Source organism: Perca flavescens, chromosome 13 (genome assembly GCF_004354835.1).
Source record: "Perca flavescens isolate YP-PL-M2 chromosome 13, PFLA_1.0, whole genome shotgun sequence".
NCBI lineage: Eukaryota > Metazoa > Chordata > Actinopteri > Perciformes > Percidae > Perca > Perca flavescens.
In genome coordinates, this window is record NC_041343.1 from 25,922,027 (window position 1) to 25,949,226 (window position 27,200).

General features: G+C 41.6%; 2 protein-coding genes across 11 annotated transcripts in view; one reads left to right on the forward strand and one right to left on the reverse strand.

Moving 5' to 3' along the window:
- Nucleotides 1–27,200, reverse strand: part of arhgef12b (Rho guanine nucleotide exchange factor (GEF) 12b) — a 91,621-nt gene that overhangs the window by 47,670 nt on the left and 16,751 nt on the right. The gene's annotated exons all lie outside the window — the stretch shown is intronic.
- emsy (EMSY transcriptional repressor, BRCA2 interacting) lies at nucleotides 20–22,851 on the forward strand. 7 transcript variants are annotated; one of them, XM_028595477.1, is made up of 21 exons: nucleotides 20–275; nucleotides 4,560–4,668; nucleotides 4,990–5,089; nucleotides 5,222–5,296; nucleotides 5,672–5,847; nucleotides 5,933–6,088; nucleotides 6,596–6,855; nucleotides 6,938–7,166; nucleotides 7,635–7,853; nucleotides 8,328–8,477; nucleotides 8,571–8,744; nucleotides 8,831–8,967; nucleotides 9,327–9,365; nucleotides 9,982–10,155; nucleotides 14,557–14,749; nucleotides 14,896–15,063; nucleotides 16,483–16,641; nucleotides 18,098–18,279; nucleotides 18,719–19,291; nucleotides 21,095–21,499; nucleotides 21,812–22,851. In XM_028595477.1, the coding sequence occupies exons 1-21, from the start codon at nucleotides 273–275 to the stop codon at nucleotides 21,992–21,994; spliced, it is 3,864 nt and encodes a 1,287-aa protein (XP_028451278.1). In that variant the 5' UTR covers nucleotides 20–272; the 3' UTR covers nucleotides 21,995–22,851. The 7 variants fall into 7 exon arrangements, with proteins under 7 accessions (XP_028451278.1, XP_028451281.1, XP_028451280.1 ...); XM_028595480.1 differs by having other exon boundaries at nucleotides 21,824–22,851; XM_028595479.1 differs by having other exon boundaries at nucleotides 21,098–21,499.

Sequence of the window (27,200 nt, forward strand, 5' to 3'; positions counted from 1 at the left end):
GGCACAGCGCCGGCCGAAAAGACGAGGCATCCGTATGTCTCACACGAAGAAGAAACCCATCCGGGCCAGCCGCAGCTAGCTAGCAGACAACGTAAACACTAGAACATCTTTGGGTGGATTGGGCTATTTCAGCAGTTTAGCTTTTGTTTTCTTTGCTGCAGTTTTTTGCAGAATAACTAGGCGATGCGGTAGTTTATCCTTAAAGTCTTATGGTGAGCCATGTTTGTTTGGATTTCGGAATAACCAAAGCCTTGAAGTTGCCCTGCTAACGGATGGTAAGACATTGATTTGGCCCTGCCAAGATTTTACGCGTCGCTCTGGATATTTTACGAATGTATTATATCGTTATTGCAGATTTGTGCTTGATGCAATTTGATGAGAGCGTACGTGCCGTCCTCCGTTGTGTTGACAGATTTTGACCCAGAAAATATACCAGCTAAATGTTTTCTTTGTGTGTCCTTAAATATCGGAAGGTGGTAGAACAAACATGCAGGTTTCCAAGGCTTTTATCTTACTTTCGGCATATTCGCCATATACATCTTCTCTAAGCAGCAATTGAGTTAAACAGAATCTCCATTTGTTTGAGTTTGGCCTTGTACGCCCACTGTAGTTACGGAGATGCCCAGTGGGGGGGCGGTAATGGTCAGTGTAAACCGTTCCAAAGTTAAGACTTTGTTGCAGTATATAGGAGTTTAATTAATTTGTGCCATTAAAGACGTTTAAATTAAACTGCTGGATTTGTAAATGGAGTTTGGCATCATCTCTTTAAAGTCTGGTGACAGTCTGTATAATTCTTATTGTCATAAATTTCTATTTTCCATAACTAACACTGAATTGATCCTTCTAACAAGTATTATCGGTGTATCCCAAACTCTCTTGTTATCCAAAAAACTATTAAAAACACCAGCCTTATCAGTAACTACAGCGCCCTAAGTTTTAATGTATCTCATTCATTAAAACTCATTTCTTATCCAAAACAGCATTTGAAATAAACCTTTATAATTAAGATGAATGTAAATGTACACTATTTTCAATGTTTCAAGAGCTAAATTCAATTCAAATGTATTTGTGTAGCACCATATCATACAGAAGCAGTTCAGAGTGATTTAAATGGAAACAAAACAGCAAATTGCTCAAATAACCAGATATACATGCATACAAAAAATACAAACAAACATACTATACAACTATGGTGTGTTCATTTAAAAAAAAAAAAGCTTTGTTTTAAAAGAACACAGTGTCGGATAAGCAGACAGTCGATAGAACAACGGCTTCATTCTTTAGGTGCATAAATACTGAATGCTATCTCTCCAGACTTTGAAAGTGCTTAAGGCACATGGAGGAAATGTCTACCTTGTGACCGAAGAAATCTGCTAGGGTTATAAACTGCATGTCTGAGACATACATAAATGCTTTTTGAACCAAAAAGGTTAGATTTTTTGCAACTGTCATTCAGTTTAAAGGCAGTGTAGAGCATAAGCGGATGTGATATAACTTGTAATTGAATCATTTAGCTGATTTGTTCATCAGTAGAACATGACATCATGACTTCGCGTAAACATACACCACTTTCTAAAGCCAAGTGGCATGTTATCTGTACGCATTTTGAGCTATCCCCGTGTATGTCTACGCTGTATACAGCAGACGTAAACATACACGCCAGTTGGCGTGTTATCGTGAGAAGAAAGCTACGGTTGGGTTTAGGACACGTGACATGCGGGTTGGGTTTAGGAAAAGAAGAAAGTTGATGGTTGAGTTTAGGAAACGTGACACGCGGGACACGATCCCCGGTCTCCTGGGTGAAAGTCCTGTGTTTGACCCATCCTCCACCCTGACTATCCTCCCATTCGCGGATTTTCACCCTTTCATACTACTCGCTATGGTGTAAATTTACACGCAATCGCAAGGTAATGTAAGTCAATGGAGGCCAAACAGAATTGATAAACACGCTAAAAAGCGAGTAATCGTCTTGATAACTAAATTGGCGTGTTCTACATAAGCTATTTCAGGAAATCAGTCTGATCAGTAACCGTTTACTAAAGTCAATTAAACTCTGTTAAGATAAAAACAGTGGAGTAATCCAGTAATGGCAGGCCAAAATAACATCAGCAGTACTGAAACGGTGTGCTTAATTGCTAAGTAATTGCCCATTGCTTAATAAAAACGTAATAGTTTGCAGTGCACTCCTCTTCTGCTCTTCATAACATCTAAACATGGCACCTTTTGTCCTTTTATGCATGTTTTGCATAAAAGCTGCATGATTGTAAATTAGCAGAATAATTACTCACAGCAGTTCCTTTGAGAGAAAAGCTTTTTTATAGGGAATGTTTCATTTAAAGGTGCAATATGTAATATTGTATGTAATACTGGCAGCTAGCGGTTAAAATAGTTACTGCACTACCAATTCAAAATACTGGAGAGTCGTTTCCCCCGCCCCCTCCTTCCCAGACTCGAAGTTCACGGGGGTTGCCAGGCTGAGACTGCAGCATTCACAACAATGTTGCTTTTCTCACATAGCGAGACGTTACTCCACAGCACAGCAGAGTAGCTAACGTTAGATGCTAGTCTCACATAGCCAGACATTACTCCACAGCACAGCGGAGTAGCTAACGTTAGATGCTAGTCTCACATAGCCAGACGTTACTCCACAGCACAGCGGAGTAGCTAACGTTAGATGCTAGTCTCACATAGCCAGACGTTACTCCACAGCACAGCGGAGTAGCTAACGTTAGATGCTAGTCTCACATAGCCAGACGTTACTCCACAGCACAGTGGAGTAGCTAACGTTAGATGCTAGTCTCACATAGCCAGACGTTACTCCACAGCACAGCGGAGTAGCTAACGTTAGATGCTAGTCTCACATAGCCAGACGTTACTCCACAGCACAGTGGAGTAGCTAACGTTAGATGCTAGTCTCACATAGCCAGACGTTACTCCACAGCACAGCGGAGTAGCTAACGTTAGATGCTAGTCTCACATAGCCAGACATTACTCCACAGCACAGCGGAGTAGCTAACGGTAGATGCTAGTCTCACATAGCCAGACATTACTCCACAGCACAGCGTAGTAGCTAATGTTAGATGCTAGTCTCACATAGCCAGACATTACTCCACAGCACAGCGGAGTAGCTAACGTTAGATGCTGGCTATATTGAGAGTCATAAAAGCCTGTGCTCACGCGGAACTCTGTAACCAACCGACAGACACACTTTTTCGGCTTAAAATTACAATACGAAACGCTTAAAATACCACTACCTTGCCGACGGAACACACTTCATTGGCTTAGAATTACGGCAACAATCGCTAAACACACTGCAAACTCACAGTCACCTCTTTCCGATTTACAGCCCCCCTCTCGTGGTTTAAAATAACTCACCGTTGTCGGCTCCAGCCGCTGAAGAGGCTACACGTTGTAAACAGCCATGGGCTGCTTGCCTGGTCCTCCCGTTAACAGTTAGCAGGGTTAGCATGACGGCGTTAGCCAGGACCAGTCGGGATCACTTTACTGGCTATGTCTCAATTGTTTTTGCGAGTAACCAACTCGGGTACTCTAGCTATATAATTCAATGTAAGTACACAAATGTTGAAATGACAAAAAATGCCCGTCCCTAGTAGCTGTGATAAATTAGCCTGAAGCTAATTCTTACCTGTTCAGGAGAAAATAAGCCAACTCTGCGTCCTTTCGGGATCTAAGCTGTCTCCATCTTTCAAATAAATCTCCAATATTTACCAGGGGGTTGTTAGATCGCTGGTCACGCAACTGTTAGAAACATGCTGTTTTCTTTTTTTATGTCATGTAGAATCTATCTCCGTTGATCCTGTTCGTTTGTTTGCTGCTTTCATGGCTGTACTACCGTTACAACTGTAGCGTGCTGGGTTTACGTTTTTACAGGTATATCTGGCAACCCGGCCTGGCTGTCAAACTGGGCCGTTGATAACAACACACAGACCAAAACATAAACCTAAATTCTGTCACGGAATGTAAATTGTGTGTAAATGTAAAATAAAAATAAAAAATACTGAAATTAGCATTGTTGTTAGAAAAGATAGTATTTCAGTTTAACATGTTTCCTTAATATCTGATGAGGCATTGGTGTCATTTTTGGATTTATTACAGTACAAATATTACATATTGGACCTTTTAATTACATTTAAGTACACTTAATTAAATGTGTCAAGGAGCCCTCTTAAGACAGATAAGACAGAAAGATTATTATCTTGTCAGTCAGACTGTTCTGGTAAAGTTGATAGCACAAAAGTGATTATGTCGATTTGTTTTGTATATTGATATAACGTGTATATTATTTCCATACCAGCACAGTTTTATTAAACAAATAGCACAAAAAGGAGCAGTTTTTTTTCTTTTGCGAAAAGTAAACATTTGACAAACGTCCCCTTTTCTAACATCATACTTTGGACCTCATGTTACCTTACATGATCAGAATGAATGGCTTTCTGCTGTTGTCAATAGCTGTCAGTGTCTCTAATCCTTGGTTATATGGTATGGTTAATACTTAAATGTTGTCTAATCTTGCATTATTTTGTTTCCTCTCTACTTAGCCCATGATTCAGCTGGAGAAACCGGTGCTGACTGGTACCATGCCTGTGGTATGGCCCACCATCCTTGACCTGGGCAGGGATGAGTGCAAAAGAATTCTCCGTAAACTTGGTAAGGTCATGCAATATAAAATAAACATTGGAGGACCATCACTGTAAACAGCCTTTACACACTTAGTTTATCAAGCTATCAATTATCACATGAAATCATGTAAAAATACAATGTCAGTGAAATGTAATCTGTCAGTTCCTTCAATGTATGCATTAAAAACAGTAATACTAGTAAATATATCTACTATTGTATCTTCAGCCGAACGAATCACTCTTTGTGCAACTAAGTTGGGGCAAAAATCTTAATCAGGCCAAGAAATTCATATGTTAGTTTATCTGATCGGACTTGCATCCTTTTGTTTCATTGCTTTGTGTTTCCCAGAGCTGGAGGCTTATGCCGGGGTTATCAGTGCCCTGCGAGCCCAAGGAGACCTGACAAAGGACAAGAAGGATCTGCTTGGAGAACTCACTAAAATCCTTGGGTAGTTGTTTCCTACATATTCTAAAATTTGATGATTGAGAGAAACTATTTGTCCAACTTTTGCACAAACACTTTGATTTACTTAAAGTGTGCTGTACCATTTTGTCCACCCACCTTTCCCTCACCCTCCCAGTATCTCAACAGAGCGCCATCGTGCAGAAGTCCGCAGGGCTGTCAATGATGAACGCCTCACCACCATTGCATATCAGTAAGTGTATAATGTAGAGTGAGTGTCTTTTGTCATGTGCAGTACATTACAGTATGTGGAGTAACATGGCAAATAAGCAGATGAATTGGTCAGTTTAACGATCCACTTTCCAGCATGTTGATTTCAGCAACAATGAGCAAATAAAATGGTGTCCTCATGAGTTCAAAACTTAGATTTTTCATCAATTATGGTGGGAACAGTTGTCTGACCATGCAGGGTTTTTTTTATTGTAAATTTGTGTCACTATTAGTCCTTCAAATTTACTAAGATATGTCTACTTTATAATGTGAGGTTGTTTCCCATATGCTCACCACTGGACTGGGAATTGTAGTTTGTATTGTATTGTCTAATTACTGAACAGTGCATATTTTTCAGTATGTCAGGTCCTAACAGCTCGTCCGAATGGTCCATTGAAGGACGGCGGCTTGTTCCCTTGATGCCGAGGCTGGTCCCTCAGACGGCCTTTACTGTGACCGCTAATGCTGTGGCCAGTGCTACAGCCAATCAGAATGCCTCCCTTCTGTTGCCAGCTGAAACGGGAAACAAAGAAGGTGGGCCAGCATCATTTCGTATTAGACTAAGGGTGTTGTAAAACAGATTAGATGTTGAATGACATGTTTAATTTCCTCCCTGCAGTGGTTGTATGTTACTCCTACACAAGCACCACCGGCACCTCAACCAGCGCTACAGCGACCAGCGGCACCATAGGAGCAACTGTGAAATCCCCACGACCACCCAGTCCTTCATCCAACGTTGTGGTGTTGCCCAGCGGGAGCACTGTCTATGTAAAAAGTGAGTGCCAACATCTTAAAATCAGTTTAAACTTTTGCTCTGCTCAGACCCTGTGCACTGATCAGCCTGAAGGGTGCACTACAAGGCTTGTTTACTGATTAGGAACATCATTCTTGTATCAACAAGAATTCTTGTATCGATAACTGAACTGGCAGGGGTTGAAATTTCCTAAACACAGCGTCTCGTAGAATCTGTTGGATTAAATTCCAAGAGCATCTGCTGCCAACGATTAATCCATTGCCATATATCGATTAATAGTTTGTCCATTTTCAAACAAAAATGCCAAACATTTAGTGCTTAATTATAGTGAATTGAATATATTTTAGTTGTTGGACTGTTGGTTAAACCATCACCTTGGGTTCCACAATTTTTTCCCACTATTTTCTGATGTTTTATAGACCAAACAATCAATCGAGAAAATTATCGGCGCATTAATTGATAGGCCACAGACAGAACTTCTGTCACCCCTACGACACCCTAAATTTCCTTCCTCCGTGTCCCTCGCAGGTGTGAGCTGTTCCGACGAGGATGAGAAGCCTCGCAAGCGAAGGCGGACAAACTCGTCCAGCTCGTCGCCGGTGATGCTGAAGGAGGTATCCAAGATGTCCCCGCCGATATCCAAGAACATCACGGTACCGGTGAGCGGCAGCCCCAAGATGAGCAACATCATGCAGAGCATCGCCAACTCGCTGCCGCCCCACCTGTCCCCCGTCAAGATCACATTCACCAAGCCCACCATCCAGACCACCAACACCACCACGCAGAAGGTGAGTGATGCTTGTTCCCACACTCCTAAAACACATCTCTCCACGCCAATACTTGAGTTTTAAATGTCTCCTCTTCTTGCAGGTGATAATCGTGACAACGTCTCCCAGCTCCAACTTTGTGCCCAACATCCTGTCCAAGTCTCACACTCACAACAACGCCACTCTGTCAAAGCTGATCTCCACCTCCATGCTGACCGCTCCCACCCAGAAACAGACGGTGGTCTTCCCAGCTAGCGTCAGCCCTTCCGCCAACACCGTCGCCGTGACCACAATGGTCTCCTCAACTCCTTCAGTGGTCATGTCAACAACCTGTAGGTCCTTCCTCTGCACCAGTATAATTAATGCGAGACATTATATTATATTATTATGGAACCTTTTCAAAGTTATCACAGTTTCCCAGAGCCCAAATTGACATCTTCAAATTGCTTTTTTAAATCTGCCCAACATCCACATATTCTGTTTACAATAATGTAAGATGATAAAAAAGCAGCAAATTCTCACATTTGGGAGGCTTGAACCATCAAATTTCTGGCATTTTAACTGACTAATACTTTCAGCTCTATAGCAGAGTACTAATTGTACTTGGTTTATCATAAACTAACCGAAAGAAATTTTATCCAAACCCATGTAAAACTGAAAGAAAATGTACTTAACAGCCCATTAGTAGATGGACTTCCACACATTTGCTCTTTTTGTCACTTTGGCCTCCAGATTTCTGTTGCCAAACTGTTTGAGCTCCTAGCTGTGTTAGCTTAACAGTAGGGTGTTCACTGTTGTAGGTGCCTCTTCAGCTGGGGTGAAGGTGGCTTCAGCCAGACTTCCTTCACCTAAGACCCTGGTGGGGTCGCCGGCTCAGATCCTGGCCCAGTTCCCCAAACAGCAGTCACCCAAACAGCTGCAGCAGAGCTCATCTATGGGAGTTTGTAGTGTCAGCCAGACCCAGACCACCAGCACCTCACCGGGCTCCAAGCCCACCATTCAGATCAAACAAGAGTCGGGTAAGAATACAATGATCGATCAATCGATCCCTTTCTTTTCTCTCTCTCTCTCTTTATTTCACTATCATTTTTCTTCAGCTCTACTGTTATTCTCTTTATCTTCCCATTTTCTTTGTGTCTCAATCTCTTTCTTTCTTTCTTTCTTTCTTTCTTTGTATTTCTTTATATCTTTCTTTATTAATTTGTGATGTATGCTAATTAGTAAGCAGAATTTGTTGTAGGATGCTTTTTTGGCAAGATAAGTTAATTTTTATATATTGTTCAAATATAAAAAATGTTTGTTCATAACCTTTTTTTTCTTCTTTCTTACATTAAGACCACCAGGGACCCTCAACACACCAGCCTTTTAAAACGTCTATCATACTTAGTTTGAGTTTTTGCAGAAAAATAACTTAATGTGATTATGTTGCACTATATAACATTCTTTGTACTGAGTCAATATGTTGTCTGTGCGCCTGTGCGGTGCTTTCACAGGGGTCAAGATAATCACTCAGCAGGTTCAGCCCAGCAAAATCCTACCCAAGCCGTCATCAGTGGCTTTGTCCAGCAGCAGCTCATCCCCCATCATGGTCGTCAGTAGCAACGGAGCCATCATGACCACCAAACTGGTCACTCAGGCCACAGGTGAGTGACCAGACTCACCTGTACTCAACAAAGTACTGAGGTTTGATATGCAAGTCTAGTTCTTAAATGGCAACAATATATTTCTGTATGCAGCTACCCAGGCCACCTATACGAGACCGACTGTTAGCCCCAGCCTCGGCGCCAGAATATCAGCCGCCGGCGGGGGCACCACCTACGTCAAGACCACCAGCGGCAGCATCATCACAGTGGTGCCAAAGTCTCTGGCCACTCTGGGCGGGAAGATCATCAGCAGTAACATCGTCTCCGGTAAGTCAATGAGGAGAGATTGATATTGCTGTGATTTTACATAATCTGTGCAGTTTTGATAAAAAAATGTCTTCCCTCTGCAACAGGCACAACGACTAAGATCACCACCATCCCAATGAGCTCCAAGCCAAACGTCATTGTGGTTCAGAAAACCACTGGAAAAGGAGCAACCATCCAAGGACTACCTGGCAAAAATGTGGTCACCACGCTTTTAAATGCTGGGGTGAGTGAAACCCCACAATAATTGGCAACTATTGCAAAAATGGCAATTATTCACTTGTTCCAGCTTCTCAAATGTAAATATATGACTGGTCCGATTGGTTGGACAAAACAAGACACCACCACCATGGGCTCTTGGAACGTTCCAGACCACACAATTAATTGATTAATTGAGAAAGTAATCAGTAGTGTGTAGTGAAAATGGTAGTAAATAAACTAAATAATATTTATAGTTATTCTGATAGCATAACTGTTCATTTGTAGATTTTATTTTTGTAAAAACAAATTTGGTGCAGTTTGTGTGTTGATTTTATCCCATTAATTTCACTGTTGTGACATTGTCTTTTTTGATACAACCACTAGGTGTCGCCAAAGTTAGAAAACTTCATATCCTACATAAAGGTCCTCTCAACATTTTATTATATTACATTTTTCTGAATTCTGGGTTTTAAAATGTGTTAAATACAGTAATATGTTGCATTTGTGTTTATAAAAGGGAAACATTTGTGGAAATATTCTTATTTGCGTACTGGTGGAGAGTTAGATGTTCAGATTGATATCACTCTTATATCTGTTTTTTTTAAATATGAAGCTACAGCCAGCGTCTCATTAGCTTAGCTTATCACAAAGACTGAAGACAGGAGGAAACAGCTAGCCTGGCTCTTTCAAAATGTAGAACTTTTGCTTTAAATAAAAAAAAATATATATAAATTTATATATCTATTTTTAGTGTCTAAAGAGAAAGTGTCTTTGCAAAGACATACATCTAGTGTACATTACTGGGGGTTTTCCCTTGCTACTGCTGTTTGTAGTCGGATATAAGATAAGATATATTTTATTGTCCCCAAGGGGAAATTTTGCTTGGGCAATAGTGTTACACACAGCTGCAATCAACTTAAAACAGTACGTAGCCACGAGACAGAACAGTGACACAGTCAAGAACAAGGATATTTGCACATGCCCTGTGAGATAGAAAAACAACAACATGTTCTTTGTTGTAATAAACTGTGTGCTTTAGGGCGAGAAGGGCCTGCAGGCTGTTCAGGGGACCAAACCAGCAATCATTACTGCCTCCAGACCCATTACCAAGATGATTGTCACCCAGCCCAAAGGCATGAGCTCTGGATCCCAGTCCACCGCCACCAAGATCATCCCAACCAAGATTGTCTACGGCCAGCAGGGCAAGACACAGGTGAGGCACCACCAGCTTATCAAATGTTTCTCTTTGCTTTTGCCCTCTTCTTTGTTCTTTTAATCTCTTTATTTACACACACACACACACACACACACACACACATATATATATATATATATATATATATATATATATATATATATATATATATATATATATATATATATATATATATATATATATTCATTTACCACTGAGGGAATTTTTCACTCACAGAGGCTTTAAGGCTTTAAATTAAAATGTTGTCATCATTATATCCTGGTTAACCACATGCCAATGAGGTAATCATATGACTAACATCAAGGGGATATCCATGACCTACTGACTGACATGAAGTAACCACAAGTGTAATGTCTGCTGTACATGTTTAAGTCACTACAGAAGTACAGTTTAAATTAGGGCTGAACGATTTTTGAAAATAATCTAATTGCGATTTTTTCCCCAAATATTGCGATTGCGATTCGATATTCGATTATTTTTTTAAGCTCTTTGTCTTCTGTATTATTCAACAAAGACAAACAAATCATTGTATAGTATGAACAACAAACAATTACACACTAGACAGTTAAATAAGTAAAAACACACATACATATATATATATATATATATATATATATATATATATATATATATATATATATATATATATACACACACACACACACACATTTTTTTTACAGTGCACAGAGAGGAGCTGCCTCCAGCCCCTCCCCCTCGTGAAGTTGCGTGCCGACACCGTCAACACTGCACTAGCTCAGAGAGGCTATCGTTACGTTAGCTCTAGCTCAGAGAGGCTATCGTTACGTTAGCTGCTGCTGGTCTTGCCGTGGGATTAACTGTACTAATAAAACCGTTGAAACCCCGCGGCCACGCTGCTGTGAAAGCTCCCCGAACGTCATTTATCAGTCTGGTTGTTACCCCTCTCAGTGGCAGCTCCTCCACCCATATCTTTATTACGGAGCTAACCGCTAACCGGAGCTAACCGCTAATCAGAGCTAGCTCGTTGCCAACCGAGCCTTCAGTTCTGCGTGCCTGTATCCATTAACTGCATGTATGGACTCGAGCCCGAACAAAACCCTTCATTTTATTAAAATGGCTGTAAAAGTTTTAAACTTCAACTCAGAATTGTTTGAATGACAGAGATCAGCTCAAGGTACAGTGTAGCGTTAGCGTGCTAAGTTGATGCTTTCTCTGCGTAGTGCAGACTGATTTGCTCTGGCGAGTCATCAAATCGAGACAAATCGCGTTTTAACATATCGCGATATTATCGCAAATGCAATTAATCGTTCAGCCCTAGTTTAAATTGTAGGATAAACTCTAAAATAAGACAAACGTTTCTTCCTCACTGCTCATTTTAGTCTTCTCAAGAAGGACACTTTTTTGCTCATCTGGGTTATGCATTTAGTTGTTAATTTGACGACACCTGCACTGGATATTTTCTGGAGAAGTGGGATCTAGTAATTGAAACATACATGCATCAGTTTAAACAAAAGGGAAACTCTTCCAATTCTTTAGGCTGACAAATTAATGCTGGGGCTTTAACAATGACCTTTTTCTCTTCCTTCATTTACTTCCCCCATTCAAGGAGAGAAATGAGTGTTGAACAGCTGCAGACTGCAGTGTTTGTCTCATATATCAGGATCCTGTTTCTGACCCATTATATTAAACCTATATTAACTGATTTTATTTGACCACTTGCGGGCAGTGGAGCAAGCTGTGTACACAACGTTGACATAATATTACCATACAAATAAAAGGTAGAAAGAAATATCTGGCTCTTTAGCTGCTAAATGCTTCACTATGTTTACCAGCTAGTCGCTAACTCTGTCCACGTTTGGTGATGAACAGGTAGTGTACAGTGGGTTTATCAAAGCTTTTTGGCTTAAAACGACACCGTTGATAGCGGTGAGACTGAACTAAACCAATGGCAAATTCTGAAGGGAACTACAGTGGGGTAGCCTCGTGAGACCGTCCTGATCTCGCAAGCTCCAGTTTTCTACTCGCATATCAGTCTGGCATCTTGAGATAGAGAAAATCTGGAGCCGTTCGCCAAACGACCGACCAATCAGCGTTGGTTTTGAGGCGGGTTTAGGTGTGACGCAATGAGAAGCGACAGACTGTTGAAACGCAAGTTTTATTCGAATTAGAAAGTATTCCATCATTGAAAGAAGAGCAAAAAACGGCACTGGAGGCTTTTCTCGGAGAAAAAGATGTTTTTGCTCTACTCCCGACTGGTTTCGGAAAGAGTTTGATCTGATTGGTTGATTTGGCCCGTCTATCACCAACATAGGTGGTGATAGACAGATGGTTTATCCAATCAGCTAACCAGTATTTTCACCCTTTCCCAAAAGTTCTTCAACGGAAAGCTCCCAGATGGATATGCCGAGCAAATGCGAAGCAATCCATCTGGCGGAGTCAGGTTAACAGTGACTCCGCCAGAGTCAAGTTGTACTAACTCTGATGGCTTAACTACTTTATTAAGAGATGGCAAAGTGAGAATGGATGGGCCCCTGGTTAGCTCACCTGGTAGAGCAGGTGCCCATTTATAAAGGTTTACTCCTCGACGCAGCGGCCACAGGTTCGACTCCAACGTCCCGTATTCCCCTTCTCTCTCCCCTTTCAAGTCTAAGCTCTCCTATCCAAATAAAGGCCTACAAATGCCCAAAAATTATCTTTAAAAAAATGGATTAGAGAATGGATTACTTGGACATGGTTACATGAGAGAGATGCTCCAAAAAACTGGTGTATTTAGTTAGATTTTCTGTTTTAGTTTTCTACAATCAGTGCCCTGATGCTGCCCCTGTTAGAAACTACCGTGTAATTGGCCTATACAATGAAACCAGCAACCACTGTAGGGGTTTTCTTTCAGTTCCTGGGGATTTTTTATGTCTGTTTTAAAAAAAAAAAAAGGTAACAAGACAGGATGGTTCTGTTGAAATGTATGTATTTGTAAGTACCAAGAATGTGATTTAAAAATAAACACTCACTGAGAAGTCTTTTTTTTTTTGGATTTTAATTTAACACACACATTAAGTGTCAGAATATATTCTAGCATGATGGGTAAATCCCATTGTGCTAGATTCCAGGTGGGTTTTTTAGTACCGTCATACACTTGAAGCAGTGAGGGATGAAGGAAAATAGTATCTATAAAAATTATCTGTATAAAAATATTTAATTACTGCAACAAGATTCTGCAGATTTCTTCATGTGTATTCACAGTACAGTATGTCATACTTTTAATATCAAACTCATCCCTTCAGTCTAAATATAGCCTAAATTCACTTTCTATTTTTAGTCATCAAGGGGAAATTGAGGTCAGTGAGTCAGCCAGTACAGTATTTATATGCAATACGTACTGTATTCAACACGCACACTGATGATCTGCTGTGCAGTCTCAGTAAAACCACAAAGTAGATCAGCCTAAAGGACAACAATCTGAAAATCACGTCACATTTCAATTTTACAAAACGTTTTTGACTTGTTTACTGAACTGCTTGCTGAACATACAACAAAGCAGATGGAAATATGACTTAGTTATCGACATTCACCGATAGGAAACCTGTATTAAGGGCTGTGCAATTAATCAAATTTTGATCGCGATTTCAGCTTCTAACGATCACAAAAACAATGTTATCAAGAAACAGTTATTTTGCATGTTACGTTTTGCAAATAAACTCTTATGTATTGTGTTTTAAGAGGAAATTCAAAAAGTTCAACGGCAAAAATATAAGGGAAATTTCACAGTTGGTGTTTTCACTGTTGATTTGTTTTTTTAAGTTCAATAAATGCAACATCTTTCCAAAAGTCAATGAGTGCTCATGTTAAGTGTGATTTCAATATTGACCAAAATAATTGTGATAATGATTTTTCCCATAATCGAGCAGCCATAACCTGTATGAATAACATCATGCAAACTCTGCCATTTATTTTAAAGCAGAGATTTCAAACCAGGGGTATTCGTACCACAGGGGTACTTCTGTTGTTTCAAGAGGGTATGTGGAAAGATTGTGATATGATTTCTTAAAAACATATGTGTTTTAAGATTACAAATTGATGTGAAGCTGATCTTTATGTGTGTCACAATAAAGAATATATTACCAGCTATGACAAGCCAGTCATTCAAGAAACGCCTGAAGCTGTAATACCGCCTGCTGCGATTGAGAATGTGTGAATACTAGTTAGCAAGAAGTGAAATAAATCGGTAAAAGTAACGATTGAAACATCCAGCTTCTGACACTTGAAGTGGCGGTAGTATGAATGCAAACCACACATCGACAATTCCAGGGTTCTGTATGAAAAAAATAATTTACTGTCATATATCACCGTTATATAATTGACATATTTGGATGAGAACTGCTGCTTTACAGAACACTGTATGTTCCTTTGGTTTCCTTCCAGGTTCTCATTAAGCCTAAGCCAGTCTTCCAGACGGCGGTCGTGAGTGAACACACCAGGCAGCTGGTCACTGAGGCGCTGCAGCAGGTGACCCGCTCAGCAGAAATTGGGCAGGGTCAGACATCAGGCCAGGACGGGTCCACAAAGGACGACGCCGGCAGCTTAGCCACCGAGTCCTCCCATGGCAGCGCTCAAGGTATACGATAAGAGATGATTAGGTCGGATGAATCAGCAGCTACTGCTCAACTCTTTTGGGTGTGGTTTTGTGAAAATAAGGCTAACCCGATGCATGGCTCCTTCAAAAATGTAAATGTCTCCCACGTTGTTTCCGTTGCTGCTCAGAGTCTCAGCCTGTAGTGCACGTGGTGTCCTCCAGAGAGCAGGATTGGACAGAACAGGAAGTATCTGTGGAGTCCAGCCCCAGTATTATCTACCAGGAGGTGTCTGGTGGGGAATCCCAGTCCGCCACTTCCACCATCAAAGCCCTGTTGGAACTTCAGCAGACAACAGGTGAGCCTTTATGTCACGGAAAGTCTGCAGACGTAAGATGGGAGGGGGGGCCTGTATCACCTGTACATATGCTGACTACAAGGGAAAGAATCACTAATCCTTTGCTTGGACAGTTTAAGCAAAGCAAGGCAGGTTTAAACTTTTATTGAAAGTCTACTAACAAACAAATGTTGACGACCTTTTGGGAGCTACTAATCATAATAAAAGATGGAAAAGCCAGCAGCCCACAGTAATTATGTGTTTTGTCTGAGGCTTTGCATTCATAATAAGTTCATTGGGCTACAAACCTGTTGAACTGGATTTATGACGGCGAGTGATCTAGATTCCCATGGAATATTTGAACAGAGTTGTACTCAAGAACAGCATTACAGAACTTCCAATGACATTCCCTTTCTCCTGATTGTAAATTCCCAAAACGTGATCACTGTGATTTAATGCATGAAGCTAGAGCAGTTCAACAGATCAATTCATTAACGAATGTATTGCCCATTCAGGGTTTTCCCTGGCATTATGGCGCAGCGCCAAGCGTTTCTTTTTCATTATTTTTTTTAAACAATGTGGAGAGCATCTGGACAACGAGCCGACCCACAGGCCGGGCGTCCGCTCGCTGTCTTCTGCACACATCTGCCGCATGATAGTTTGCATACTATCATGTGTGTGTGTCAGTGAGTATGAAGTTAGCAGTAACATTATACTGTAGCTGTGAACGTAGCAGTGCAGAGTGCATACAGTTTATCTGATGGTGAATAAATGCTACAACCCCAAGGCAAGTTTCCGTGTCTTGCTTGCTACCCGGTTAAAGGGGTTAGCCACGGAGCTAGCGACAACTTCAGCACAGGCTTATTAACTTAAGGTGGGCTAACCTTTAAGGTGGACCAGCTATTTTCATTTTACTGACCAGCTGCTCCTCCAAGTTTTGATTAGTGATCTCTCCCCTCGCCGCAACCACTAAGCTTTATGCAGATATTTGCATGCGGACGTCACCAATATGCAAATGAGCGTATGTCATCATTTGAACCTAAGTGCACTAAAAAACCCAGGGAAAACCCTGCCAGTGCGTCCATTATCCTAAAAACACCTTGTGATTTCTGGGTGTCAACATCTAAAATGCCGTTAATTATCATATAGTGGCCTTTATTTAGCTCAACTGCGCAGAGAACCAGATCTTTATTTGAAAAAAGATTTAGAGTATATTTGATCATATTTTAGTAATTAAAACTGTTCCGGTTTTTTCTAATGTGCTGTTGATGCAAATGCAACATTTCCTCCATGTTTACAGCCATTGTCTTGAAAGAATTCAGTATACTGTACGTTTTCCAAAGCACTAATGCCAGACAGAGTCATTTGAATTAGAGTTTCTCAATTTAACAGTAATATTGTTGTCACTCACTTATTGACCCTTTGCTAAACCCCTCTCAGCAGTGAAGGAGAAGGGAGAGCCCAAACCCAGGCAGCACACCATCGACCTGAGCCAGATGGCCGTGCCCATCCAGCTGGCCCAGGAGAAGAAGCCCAGCCCGGAGTCCCCCAGGCCCTCCACCTCAGAGGCTGAGCCCAGTACTGAGTACGTCACAGCAGGTACGCCTCTCCAGTCTGCTTCATGACCTACTATATGAAATATATCCATGGTGGAAGAAGTACTCAGATTTTTTACTTCAGTAAAAGTTGCAATACCACAGTGTAGAAATACTACTAGAAGTTTACCAAATGTAAATGTACTAATTAATAATAATAATAATAATAATACATAAGTTTTATATAGCGCTTTACATGGAACTCAAAGACGCTTTACAAAGAAAGAAAGAAAGAAACAAACAAACAAACAAACAAACAAACAAGATAAGTAAATTATGGATAGGCCAATTGAAACAAGGTAGTTTTGAGCAGTTTTTTTATAGGTGTCCAGTGAGTGAGTTCCAGAGGGTGGGGGCAGCTATTGCAAAGGCTCGGTCCCCCAGAGTTCGGTGGGTTGATTTGGTGATGGGTTTGAGGAGGTTTAAGTCTGCTGAGCGAAGGCATCTGGAGGGGCCATGGTGCTTTAAGAGGTCTGTGAGGTATGGAGGGGCCAGATTATTGAGAGCTTTGTAGGTGATGAGTAGAACTTTGTAATGGATGCGTTGTTGTACAGGGAGCCAGTGAAGCTGTTGAAGGACAGGTGTGATGTGTTATCTTGAACCGGTGTGGGTGAGGAGGCGAGCAGCAGAGTTTTGAACGTATTGGAGTTTTTGTAAGACAGATGAAGGGAGACCATATAGAAAGCTAATTAAGCAGAAAGGCCGATTTTTATTATAATTTATATTCTATAACTGTATTATAATTATTGATGCATTAACATGTTCATCACTTTAATATGGCAACTGTTAATGGTGGAGCTCATTTCAACTACATACTGCCGGGTAGCTTAATCCATAATAATACTACATCATATTGTATTCGTTGATTTATATTTTGTAATAATAATAATCTGAAACTGCAAAGTAACTAGAAACTAAAGTTGGCAAATAACTGTAGTGGAGAAAAAAAGTACAATATTGGCTTCCAAAATGTAGTGAAGTAGAAGATTAAAGTATTATAAAATGGAAATACTCAAGTAGAGTACAAGTACCTCAAAATTGTTCTGAAGTACACTACTTGCGTATGTGTACTTAGTTACATTCCACCATCGAAATATATGCATGACTTAAAACTAATCACTTCCTTTTTTTGGTTGGCAGCTCATAACCTCAGTGGAAAAAAAACTAAACTTCAAACTAAAACAGCAAATTTGACACTGAAGCAAGCAAAGTCTCTAATCCTTCTTTGCGGGGGAAAAGCTGTGTCTGTGTGTGTGTGTGTGTGTGTGTGTGTGTGTGTGTGTGTGTGTGTGTGTGTGTGTGTGTGTGTGTGTGTGTGTGTGTGTGTGTGTGTGTGTGTGTGTGTGTGTGTGTGTGTGTGTGTGTGTGTGTGTGTGTGTGTGTGTGTGTGTGTGTGTGTGTGTGTGTGTGTGTGTGTGTTGTTAAGTCTGTCCTACATTTTAATAATGCTCATCTGACAGCACGACTGATTCCCCCGCCAGGAAAAGTCAGCAGCAGAGTGGTAGTGCCCTCGGAGGATGAAAACGTGGTCCTGTCCTCCAGCCAGCAGCTGGGGAAGCCTCACAAAATCATCAGCCAGGCTACCGTGGTGACCAAACCAGCTGCTACCGTCTTCCCTGCAGCTTCGCACGTCAGCCACATGGTGAGGACACTAGTTCTGTGAGCACCACAAACCACTCTGGATAATCCTCAGTACACTGTAAACAGGTTTCATAGGACCTATTTCTTCAGTAGAAAGTACTGTAGTTTCAATGTAAACTGGTCACAGAGTGTATGGCAAACATGTCAAAGTCTATGGACTACCACTAAACGAGGCATGGTTCTGCTGGCACTACTAGCAAATCATGGACAAGTTTGTGAAGACTGTCAGGTAAAAGTAAAGCAGATGATGAAGCTACAGCAAACGCCACAACTACCAAAACAAAGACAAGAAAATATGTTATTGTGACCACATTTTGCTCATAGGAGCCTGATTGACCGCCAAGCTCCCAGTCGAGTCGTTAGCTTCATGGTAATGGGTAAAGTGTCATCCTCCTCTTGATAACATTCCTCCGTATTCTTCTTTGTGACTGTGTTTTCAGCCCTCTGACAGCCATGGTAAAACGGAAACGGTGTTAGAGGTGGGCGAGCTGGAAGGCGACACCTTGGACCCCCAAACAGGCTTGTTTTACCGCTCCAGCCAACCAACTACAGATCCCATAAAGCAAACCACCCACTGTGCAGCCGCTCAGCCACCTCCCTCGAGCCAGGCAGAAGCAGAGCAGAGCCGCCACAGCTCCGCCTACGCTCAGCCGCCACTGCCTCCGCCACAACTGCTTAGCAAACCTCAAATCAGCCAGCCTTCCTCTTCCTCCACGGTCTTCCCCTCTACTCTTCCTCCGACTAAGAAACTCCCAAAACTACGAGAGCAGAGTCAGTCCAAACCCCAGGCCTTAACCCAGAGCCCCAAAGACAGACCCATGACTGCACCAGCCCAAGCTGGGGCAAAGGTCACGGCCCTGGCCACACCAACCAAGCCCCTATTGACGCCGCAGCTTCCGAAGCTCCAGCAAGCACCCACGTCCCACCACAGACCCCTGCACACACCCATGTCCCACCCTCCTCCACTGCAGGCGCACCACCCTGTCAGCACTGAAAAGACTGCCTCCAGCCAGGTGAGTTGTTTTACACCAAACACTGTGCAGCACTGCCAGGAGTTGTAAAAAAAATAAAATAAAAAAAAGACATTAAGTCACACATTTCAAGTGCCTCATTGGATTTGAAAATAAATTGCTCCCGTGGCCGGGTTGGCTCAGTGGGTAGAGCAGGCGCACATATACTGAGAGGCTTATGCCTTGACGCAGAGGTCCAGACCTGTGACGATTTCCTGCATGTCTTCCCCCTCTCTCTCCCCTTTCTCACCTAGCTGTCCTATTGATTAGAGGCGGAAAAGGCCAAAAACAATCTTTAAAAAAAAAATAGTAATTTGCCCTGAGGTAGAAATTCCTAGCCCAACTTCTCGAGATATCTGACTGACGTAACCAGTAATTGTGAAAGTGACGGGGGGTTTCTACCTTGTTTGTCAAATACTATAAAAACATTTGTCAAGTTTACCTTGAACAGGCTGCAGACTGATTCAACCGAGACGAGCAGCAGCTGCAGCCAGCAATAATACAGCTATAAACTGTATTATATAATAATAAAAAAATACAATAACACAGCTATAAACTGTATAATTGCTGGCTGCAGCTGCTGCTTGTCTCGGTTTTGTGTCACTGTGATTGAATTCTGACAGTTACAGTTAAAAAGTATTAAAGACATAATGAAGGACATTTGTATTTGACTCAACATGAGTTAAAAATTAATGTTTTATAATTGTAATAGCCCTAATATTTTTGCCCTCGAGCCATTCCCATCTCTGGCATCAATTTATTACAACAAAAGTAATAGACCTGCAGAACAATGTATCACATGTTCCGTGTTTTCCTTTGGAAAATTATCAAAAACCAAACAGGAGAAATTTTGATTTTATATTATTTTTGGTTTCATGATGGTGCCCCTGCTGCATTGACAGAGTGAATATGCATTTCTACGCAGGGTTGGCTTTACTCTTTAATACCACTGCTAACAATACGCTAGTCTTGCTTTGCCTAGTCTACGAGGTTCCAACGGATGCATGTCTTTTCGCCGATGTCCATTACCTTCCGCTTTCTTTGTGTTGGAATTTTAAACTATGGTTAACTGCTTCTCAGATCTCTGCAGGGTAAATCGAGACAGCTAGCTAGACTATCTGTCCAATCTGACTTTTCTCTCGCACAATTAAAACAACTTTTGAACGTACATGTTCCACCAAAACAAGTTCCTTCCTGAGGCTATTTGGCAGCAGCTCCGTGCGGGGCTTAGCGCCACCCATGACGATTGTGATTGGTTTAAAGAAATAGCAAGCACCGGACAGAGCTACGGTGCCACTTGTTTTGGTGGAACGTGTACCTTTTGAAAGTTGTTTCAGTCGTGCAACAGAAAACTCGGACAGATAGTCTAGCTAGCTGTCTGGATTTTCCCTGCAGAGATCTGAGGAGCAGTTAACCATAGTCCTCAGAAATCGACCAGAGTTTAAAATTCCAACACAAAGAAAGCGGGAGGTAACAGACATCCGGCGGAATTTCCCGCAGCAACGGAGCAATCCCGGAAGTAGAATGCTGTGGATATAGACCAACAACACACTGTCAACCCATGGCTTGTAAGCTACAGAGTTTGCTCACTTTTGCCTGCTGGTGTTCAGGAGCTCAGCCAGCCAGCTGCTGTCAATCAAACACAGACATGCCCTGCAGCCGCTGATATTTCCCCAAAAACTTTCTTTAACAGTAAATTATTTAACGAAAAACCACACTGACATTATTTGTGACTACAAAAGGGATGACCATTGAAGTTTACTCAACTTCCTGTGTTTTTTCCTCATTCAAATATCTTCACCACAGCAGCCAATCATCACACAGAGTGCCACCGTCACCAAGATCACCTTTGGCAGCGCCCACCATTCATCGCCAGTCTTTAGCAGCGGTGAGGCCACCGCCAAACTGATTCCCGAGTCCAGCTCCAGGCCCTCGGGAGACAAGCCCTCGGTGTCAGACATCCTGAAGATTTCCATGATGGAAGCGGAGATCGATCCAAGCACAGAGCCCATGGTGGTGGATTCCTCCAGCGACTGCGGCCCTCTGGGGAAAGCCATGGAGGTCCAGGCTGTGTCAGGCACACTGGACTCGGGCCAGTTCATCAGCAGCTCTGGAGCGTCCATGCATCATCCCCTCACAAAACCCCAGCAGTTCAGCTGCATGCAAGGCCTCACAGCACAGAGGAGCAAGGAAGACCTGGAGATCATTGAGGTGAGATATTTATTACAAAATAATGTATGTGATAAATCACAGAGTTCGAGGTACAGACAGGTTTGTCCGTATGTTTGTCACATTATAACTTTAAAATTATTTACTTTAACATATTCATCATATTATAAGTCTGTCATTGTTGTGCACTTTGAATATGATGGTAGCTTGCAGATATATCAGACTGCAATGATCATATAGAGGGCAAAATATGGTTATGTTTACAATAAAATGTATTATTTTTAAATGGGACAGGATACATTTTGTTAACTTACTGGAAGTTGACTGAAACCCAAATGTGACTAACGCATGCAGGTGATTCCTCAGTACTCCATCCTGCCAGACTCCAGCCAATCCAACGTGGTGGTGGAGCCCAGTGGCTTCCTGGAGATCACCAATTACACCAGCCAGCAGCTGGAGGAGGATAGCCCCATGGAGCAGGAGGTGGACAGCAGCAACGACGAGGCCACAGCAGCCAGTCCCCCCAACCAACCATAGCCACGCCACGCTGGAGACACGGATGGTTTGTGGCCTCAGACCAGGTGGACAAAGACTTTGTGGCTGTTTTCTTTTGTGCAAGAACATAAATGCTTTCTCTTTTTTGTAAAATATTAGTTTGTTCATAATAAGTATTCTTTTCCCTCCCCACAACTAATGGCACATATGGTTTTTATTGCCAGTGAGGAGCGCTGGATGTGAAATGTGGGAGCGAGGTGAAAGGATTAGTTTTAGTGCAGCCCCAGACAGTTGGAAAGCAGCCTCTCCAAACAAACTTTCTAGGACAGTTACACATTCATGAAATTGATTATTTGGAGTTTTTGGCAGTGCCTTGTGCCACTGTACCGGATCAAACCACTGCAGGCCTGCATTTATGTTAAATGTCCAGAATATTTCAAATATATGTTCCCCAATTTTTTTGTACAAAGTGACTTTTCTTCTTACTATCTTCTTTTGATGGTCTGAAGGTTTTACCACCAGACGGACAGTATTTTCTCTTGACTGAGGTGCAGCTTTGTAACAGTAAAATCTCTTAAAACGCTTATGGGATTTAAGTTTTCAGAAGACCGAACAAAGCTGGAGCAGATTGAAATTGCTGCGAGGAACATAAACCAGAAGAGCACTGGAGGAAGGATAACATATGTTACTTTTCATTGTAACTGATATTATGCTTTAAAAAACTATGTACTGTTTTTTGATTTATTCTGAAGCTCAAAAAGTTGCTGTGAGACTTTAACTAAGTATGCATTTGCTTATGCATAGTGTGTTTAAGTTACACATTTATTTTATACCTTTTCAAACTAGATGACTAGTTGAGAAAAATCATTTAATCTGCAAAATAAATCCGCTGAGTAGAACATGTCAGTTTAAAGTTTTTATTGTAAGACAAAATGAGGGAGTCAAGTTTCAAGAAAGTTGCATATTGGACAATGATTAGCTTCTAATCTAGTTGTGATTTCACCAAAGTTTGCTCGTTACATATACGTCTTAAAGTCAGATTTAAGGTGAGCACAGAGAAACTTTCCCTATTCTAGTGTCAAACTCTGCGCATACATGCACAGAGGAGGTCAAACATCCAAGTAACCATATGCAAAGCACATTTTTGTATGGAGGAAGACTTAAAAGTTTATTTTTGCTTTGATTTATTTATTTTTAAGGTGCACATGTTGGGGGCTTCTCAAGAGAATCCTAAAGGAGGTTATAGTAAAAAAAACAAAAAAAAGTCTTCTGAAATTCCCTTCAAGAGGGACTTCCTAAAATACAAAGAAGTACTTTGACATTTTAGGAGCTTCCTCTAATGGAGAAGGTTGTGTAAGAGTGCTCTGGTGTTGACAAGTTGAGCCCACCTCTTAGGTTCATGGTGTGGATGGGCGAGATAGTTGTGTTTGGGGTTAAAGATCGTAAAGTGTGCAGATGGCGGTATGAATCCTTCATTCATTTTTTAATCCTAGTGTAGATGTGTAAGCAAATAGACTATTAAGACTTTAAAATTTTTTACAAATTAGTATTTAAGCCCCTCAGCTATATGTGACATTGATTTTAATGTTTAACTATATCACAAGCTGAGTGTCAATTTGACACCATTTGCTGATGTTGGGATCAAACCTGTGATTTTTACACTTTAAAGGTTACGTTGCTGCCCAACTTTTGAACTACAACACATTCAGATTTCAGGTCTTATAAAGTGCTATGAGGCATTTTTGGCCATGTACATCCATTATAGATCTACTTACACTTGGCCAGAAATTGGCTCAGGCAGCCAAAAAAACATTTCTGGAATTTATAGTGGATCCTACTGGCAAATATAAAAACATATTTATTGCATTATAATAACTATCGGAGCCAAGTTTCATGTTTATTGGACGCTGTGCGGTGGTGTTAGAAGCTGTTCTGTTCTGCACACTTGTAAAAGTCATAATGCACACTCCCTGGTATGAACTGGAGTCCAGCTCCACACTGGTGCTTTTACTCCTTCATGTGGAAAGTGATCCACTGGACTCCTGGGGGCACATATCCAGCCTGCAGAGTCTGATTGGTTGGCCTCAACCTGAAGACATGTGGCTCTGTTTAGGAGCATGCTGAGTTACCATCATTCCACCCTGCAACCCTGCTTGGATAATGTTGCCAAAGTCCCAAAGGATAACACAGTTTACCCTGCTCTGCTGACACACCTGACTGAGAAACAACTACAAAGAACAAGTATCACCACTGTTTTTTAGGAAGAAAAATCAAACGGCATAAACAACCCCCAGATGTCCTAATAGGAGGGACTACGTCCAACAATGTTTGTAACTTACCAAAAACTATGAGCGTGCACAGAGGAACTGCTCAACGCAAGTATTCTCTGATACACCGTACAAACAAAACATCCTGTGAAGAAGCAAGAAGCTAACGAGTGTTACGGGAACAACAGCATAGACCAAACATAGCTGCAAGCTCTGCTATACAGCTCCTCAATGCTGAGGAAGAGTTTTTGCGTTTATGGCTAATAGCCGAAACACACCAACCAGACGGCCGATCGAAAAAGCCAGTTGGAATGATCAATCGGGTCCCCGAGGTCCAAAAAACTGCCTCGGAACACACTGAGGCGACACCGAATTGAGAAACTTAATACGTCTCCATAGCAACAGGCAGCGCTACTCTGTATTGTTGCCCAAGAAATGAAACCGGCAGCTGATTGGACGAATGCGTCACATGGGTTTGTTTTCTCCGGAAATTCAAAGCCAGACTGACATGGCGGCTTGTTCAGAATACAATCTCATATTGTACTAAAATAGTTTACTGATACATTTTAAGCGAGCAATAGGCCATGCAGTTACTGAATCTGTCTTCATTTCAGCTCAACAAAGGTCAGTTTAAAAGATTTTCGTCAGATTTTGAGAGACTCTAGTCACGCTCATTCCGCTCGCCATTTCCGGGTGAGTCCTGACTGCCCTGCCTCCGACTGAACATGTCAGGTCGGCCAAAATGAAGGCCGACAGCCCCCCAGACTGACGACGGCACGGGACACACCAAACAGACTTGAGTCACTGACCTCGCCAGACTGTCCAACGGCCGATTATCGGCTTGGTGTGTCTCAGGCTTTACAAACACAAAACAAGGGATTAAGGCCATTTGACTGTCCCTGTGGTCTCTCAGTGAAGGGTCCGGTCATTACAGATGTTTGTACAAGTGTAATTATTCAGCCAGTCTATCTTTGAACATGTCCAACATTTAATGAAAGGGGGGAGTCTCAAAAATTTCCATGGGAACGCAGCCGGTTTCATCTAATGTAGGTTGGAAAAACGATAGACAATTAAACGGTTCAGTTTCACTTTCACTGCACTTGGCAGTCTGCTGCTCCACCTCCTCAGACAGAGTGAGTGCGCTCTGCCGCTTGAAGTGACCATTTACAAAAGCACCCAATGTGTTTGTGAGAGAGAAAGAGAGCAAGAGCATGCATGCTCCAAGAATAGATTATCAATATATGGGGACAAATGTTGATATTGTGGCAGGCCGTCACAAATAAATGAATATGGGGGAAACGGGTTACATTTTAAAAGGTGTATGTTTTTTTTTTCAGTCCTAAGGATGTCTGAAAGGCTTCATCAGTCCTCATTGGCTCTGTAGAGCCGATGAAACCTTTTTGATTAGCCATGAAACACCCTCAAAACCAAACAAGTCCAGCTGCTTTTTTACTTAGAGAGTAGACATTCAATAGATGACCAAGACTCTTCATTGAAATAAACCAAGAGGCTATTTTGGTGGTCAGTTTGTATTGGTGTTAACAATTAAAGTCTGTTAAACCTTGGTAAAGATTATGGGTGTAAAAGGTCGGGGTAGAAGTTTCCTCCAACATGCCTGTCATTTATCATGGAGGCCAGAGCAGCATTCCTTCAGCTTGAGTTTACTTGATTTCTCTTCTTTTTCCCCTTTAGTCAGTGTGAGTCCAGGCTTAGTCCTTCAGTCCTACGTGGAAAACACACTTCAGACTAGTTTCTCTTGTCTAGAACGTATTGGCTGAAGAGTAGTCTATACTCAGGAGTTTCATTACACTTACTACTAACACATACTCGTGAATGATGGGTTTGTAAGAGCCACAATGGTTTTCCATTGTAATCTATCAGTCCATAAGAAACATGAGACTTCTGTAAGTCATTGTGGTTTAGTGTAGAGCCACAACCTTAAACTTTTTGGGGGGCATTTTTTTAGGCCTTTATTTTTGACAGGAAACTTAGACTTGAAACGGGAGACAGAGGGAGAATGACATGCAGCAAAGGGCCGCAGGTCGGAACCAAACCCGCGGCTGCTGCGTCAAGGACTGAGCCTCTGTATATGGGTGCGCGCTCTACCAGGTGAGCTACCCAGGCACCCCCACAACCTTAAACTTTGATGAAATGTATATGTATCAGTAAAAAAAGCTTCTTTGTTGAACATTAGCAACTTGAGTTCAGGTTTGTTCACTTTTTTCCTAAGATAAGCGGTCGCATCACTGTTCTAATGTATTACTCCAGTACGTACAACAGTAAGTGAACACATCTTAGCCCTGATTCTGACAGTCTTCAGCTCAGTAGTACATTCTCTTCGTTGTTAGTCCAAGCTGTGATGTTCAGTTCTGGACAATACTAGCCTTTACGAGGAGGAGGTACAGGAGGTTAATAGCTTTATTTACGACCGAGTTATCAGACTTTTAATGAGGAAGTAACATACTGTGAATCACAGCTGAGCAGACAACAGCGCTCTCAGTCACCAAAGAGGAGCTCCACTGCTAAAAGCTGATTCATTCAGTGACTATGTTAATTCAGTATAGTCAGTTCCCTTTGAAAATGTGTTGATAAAGATTCGTCTGACTGCTCGTGTCGCCATGTTCCCAGATCCCAGCAATTACTTTGGCGAGTACAATGTTATTATAACCATTGGAACCGATGGCCAGAGCTCCACTTTTCCTTTAAAACAAGACTAAGCATGTTCACAATGACCATGCTAACACACTGGTAAGCAGGTGACATTTTTACCATGTTCAAGTTACTAGCATTTATCATGCCAACGTGGTAAATAAATACTGAAGTGGAGCTGAGGCTGAAGTATTTAACAAAAAAATTATAAAATGTATAAAATTAGAATTAAATATGACCTCATGATGTTGCTAGATGTAAAGTGAAGGGGCACCCTCCAAAGGGGAACATGAATGTCTGTACAAAAGTTCAAGACAATCCAGAAAATAGTG

What these genes read in the sequence shown, in the direction of transcription:
- emsy (XM_028595477.1), top strand. An exon ending in CCAACACCACCACGCAGAAG is followed by an intron (nt 6,856 to 6,937) that starts GTGAGTGATGCT and finishes CTCTTCTTGCAG; the next exon opens with GTGATAATCGTGACAACGTC. An exon ending in TCAGATCAAACAAGAGTCGG is followed by an intron (nt 7,854 to 8,327) that starts GTAAGAATACAA and finishes GTGCTTTCACAG; the next exon opens with GGGTCAAGATAATCACTCAG.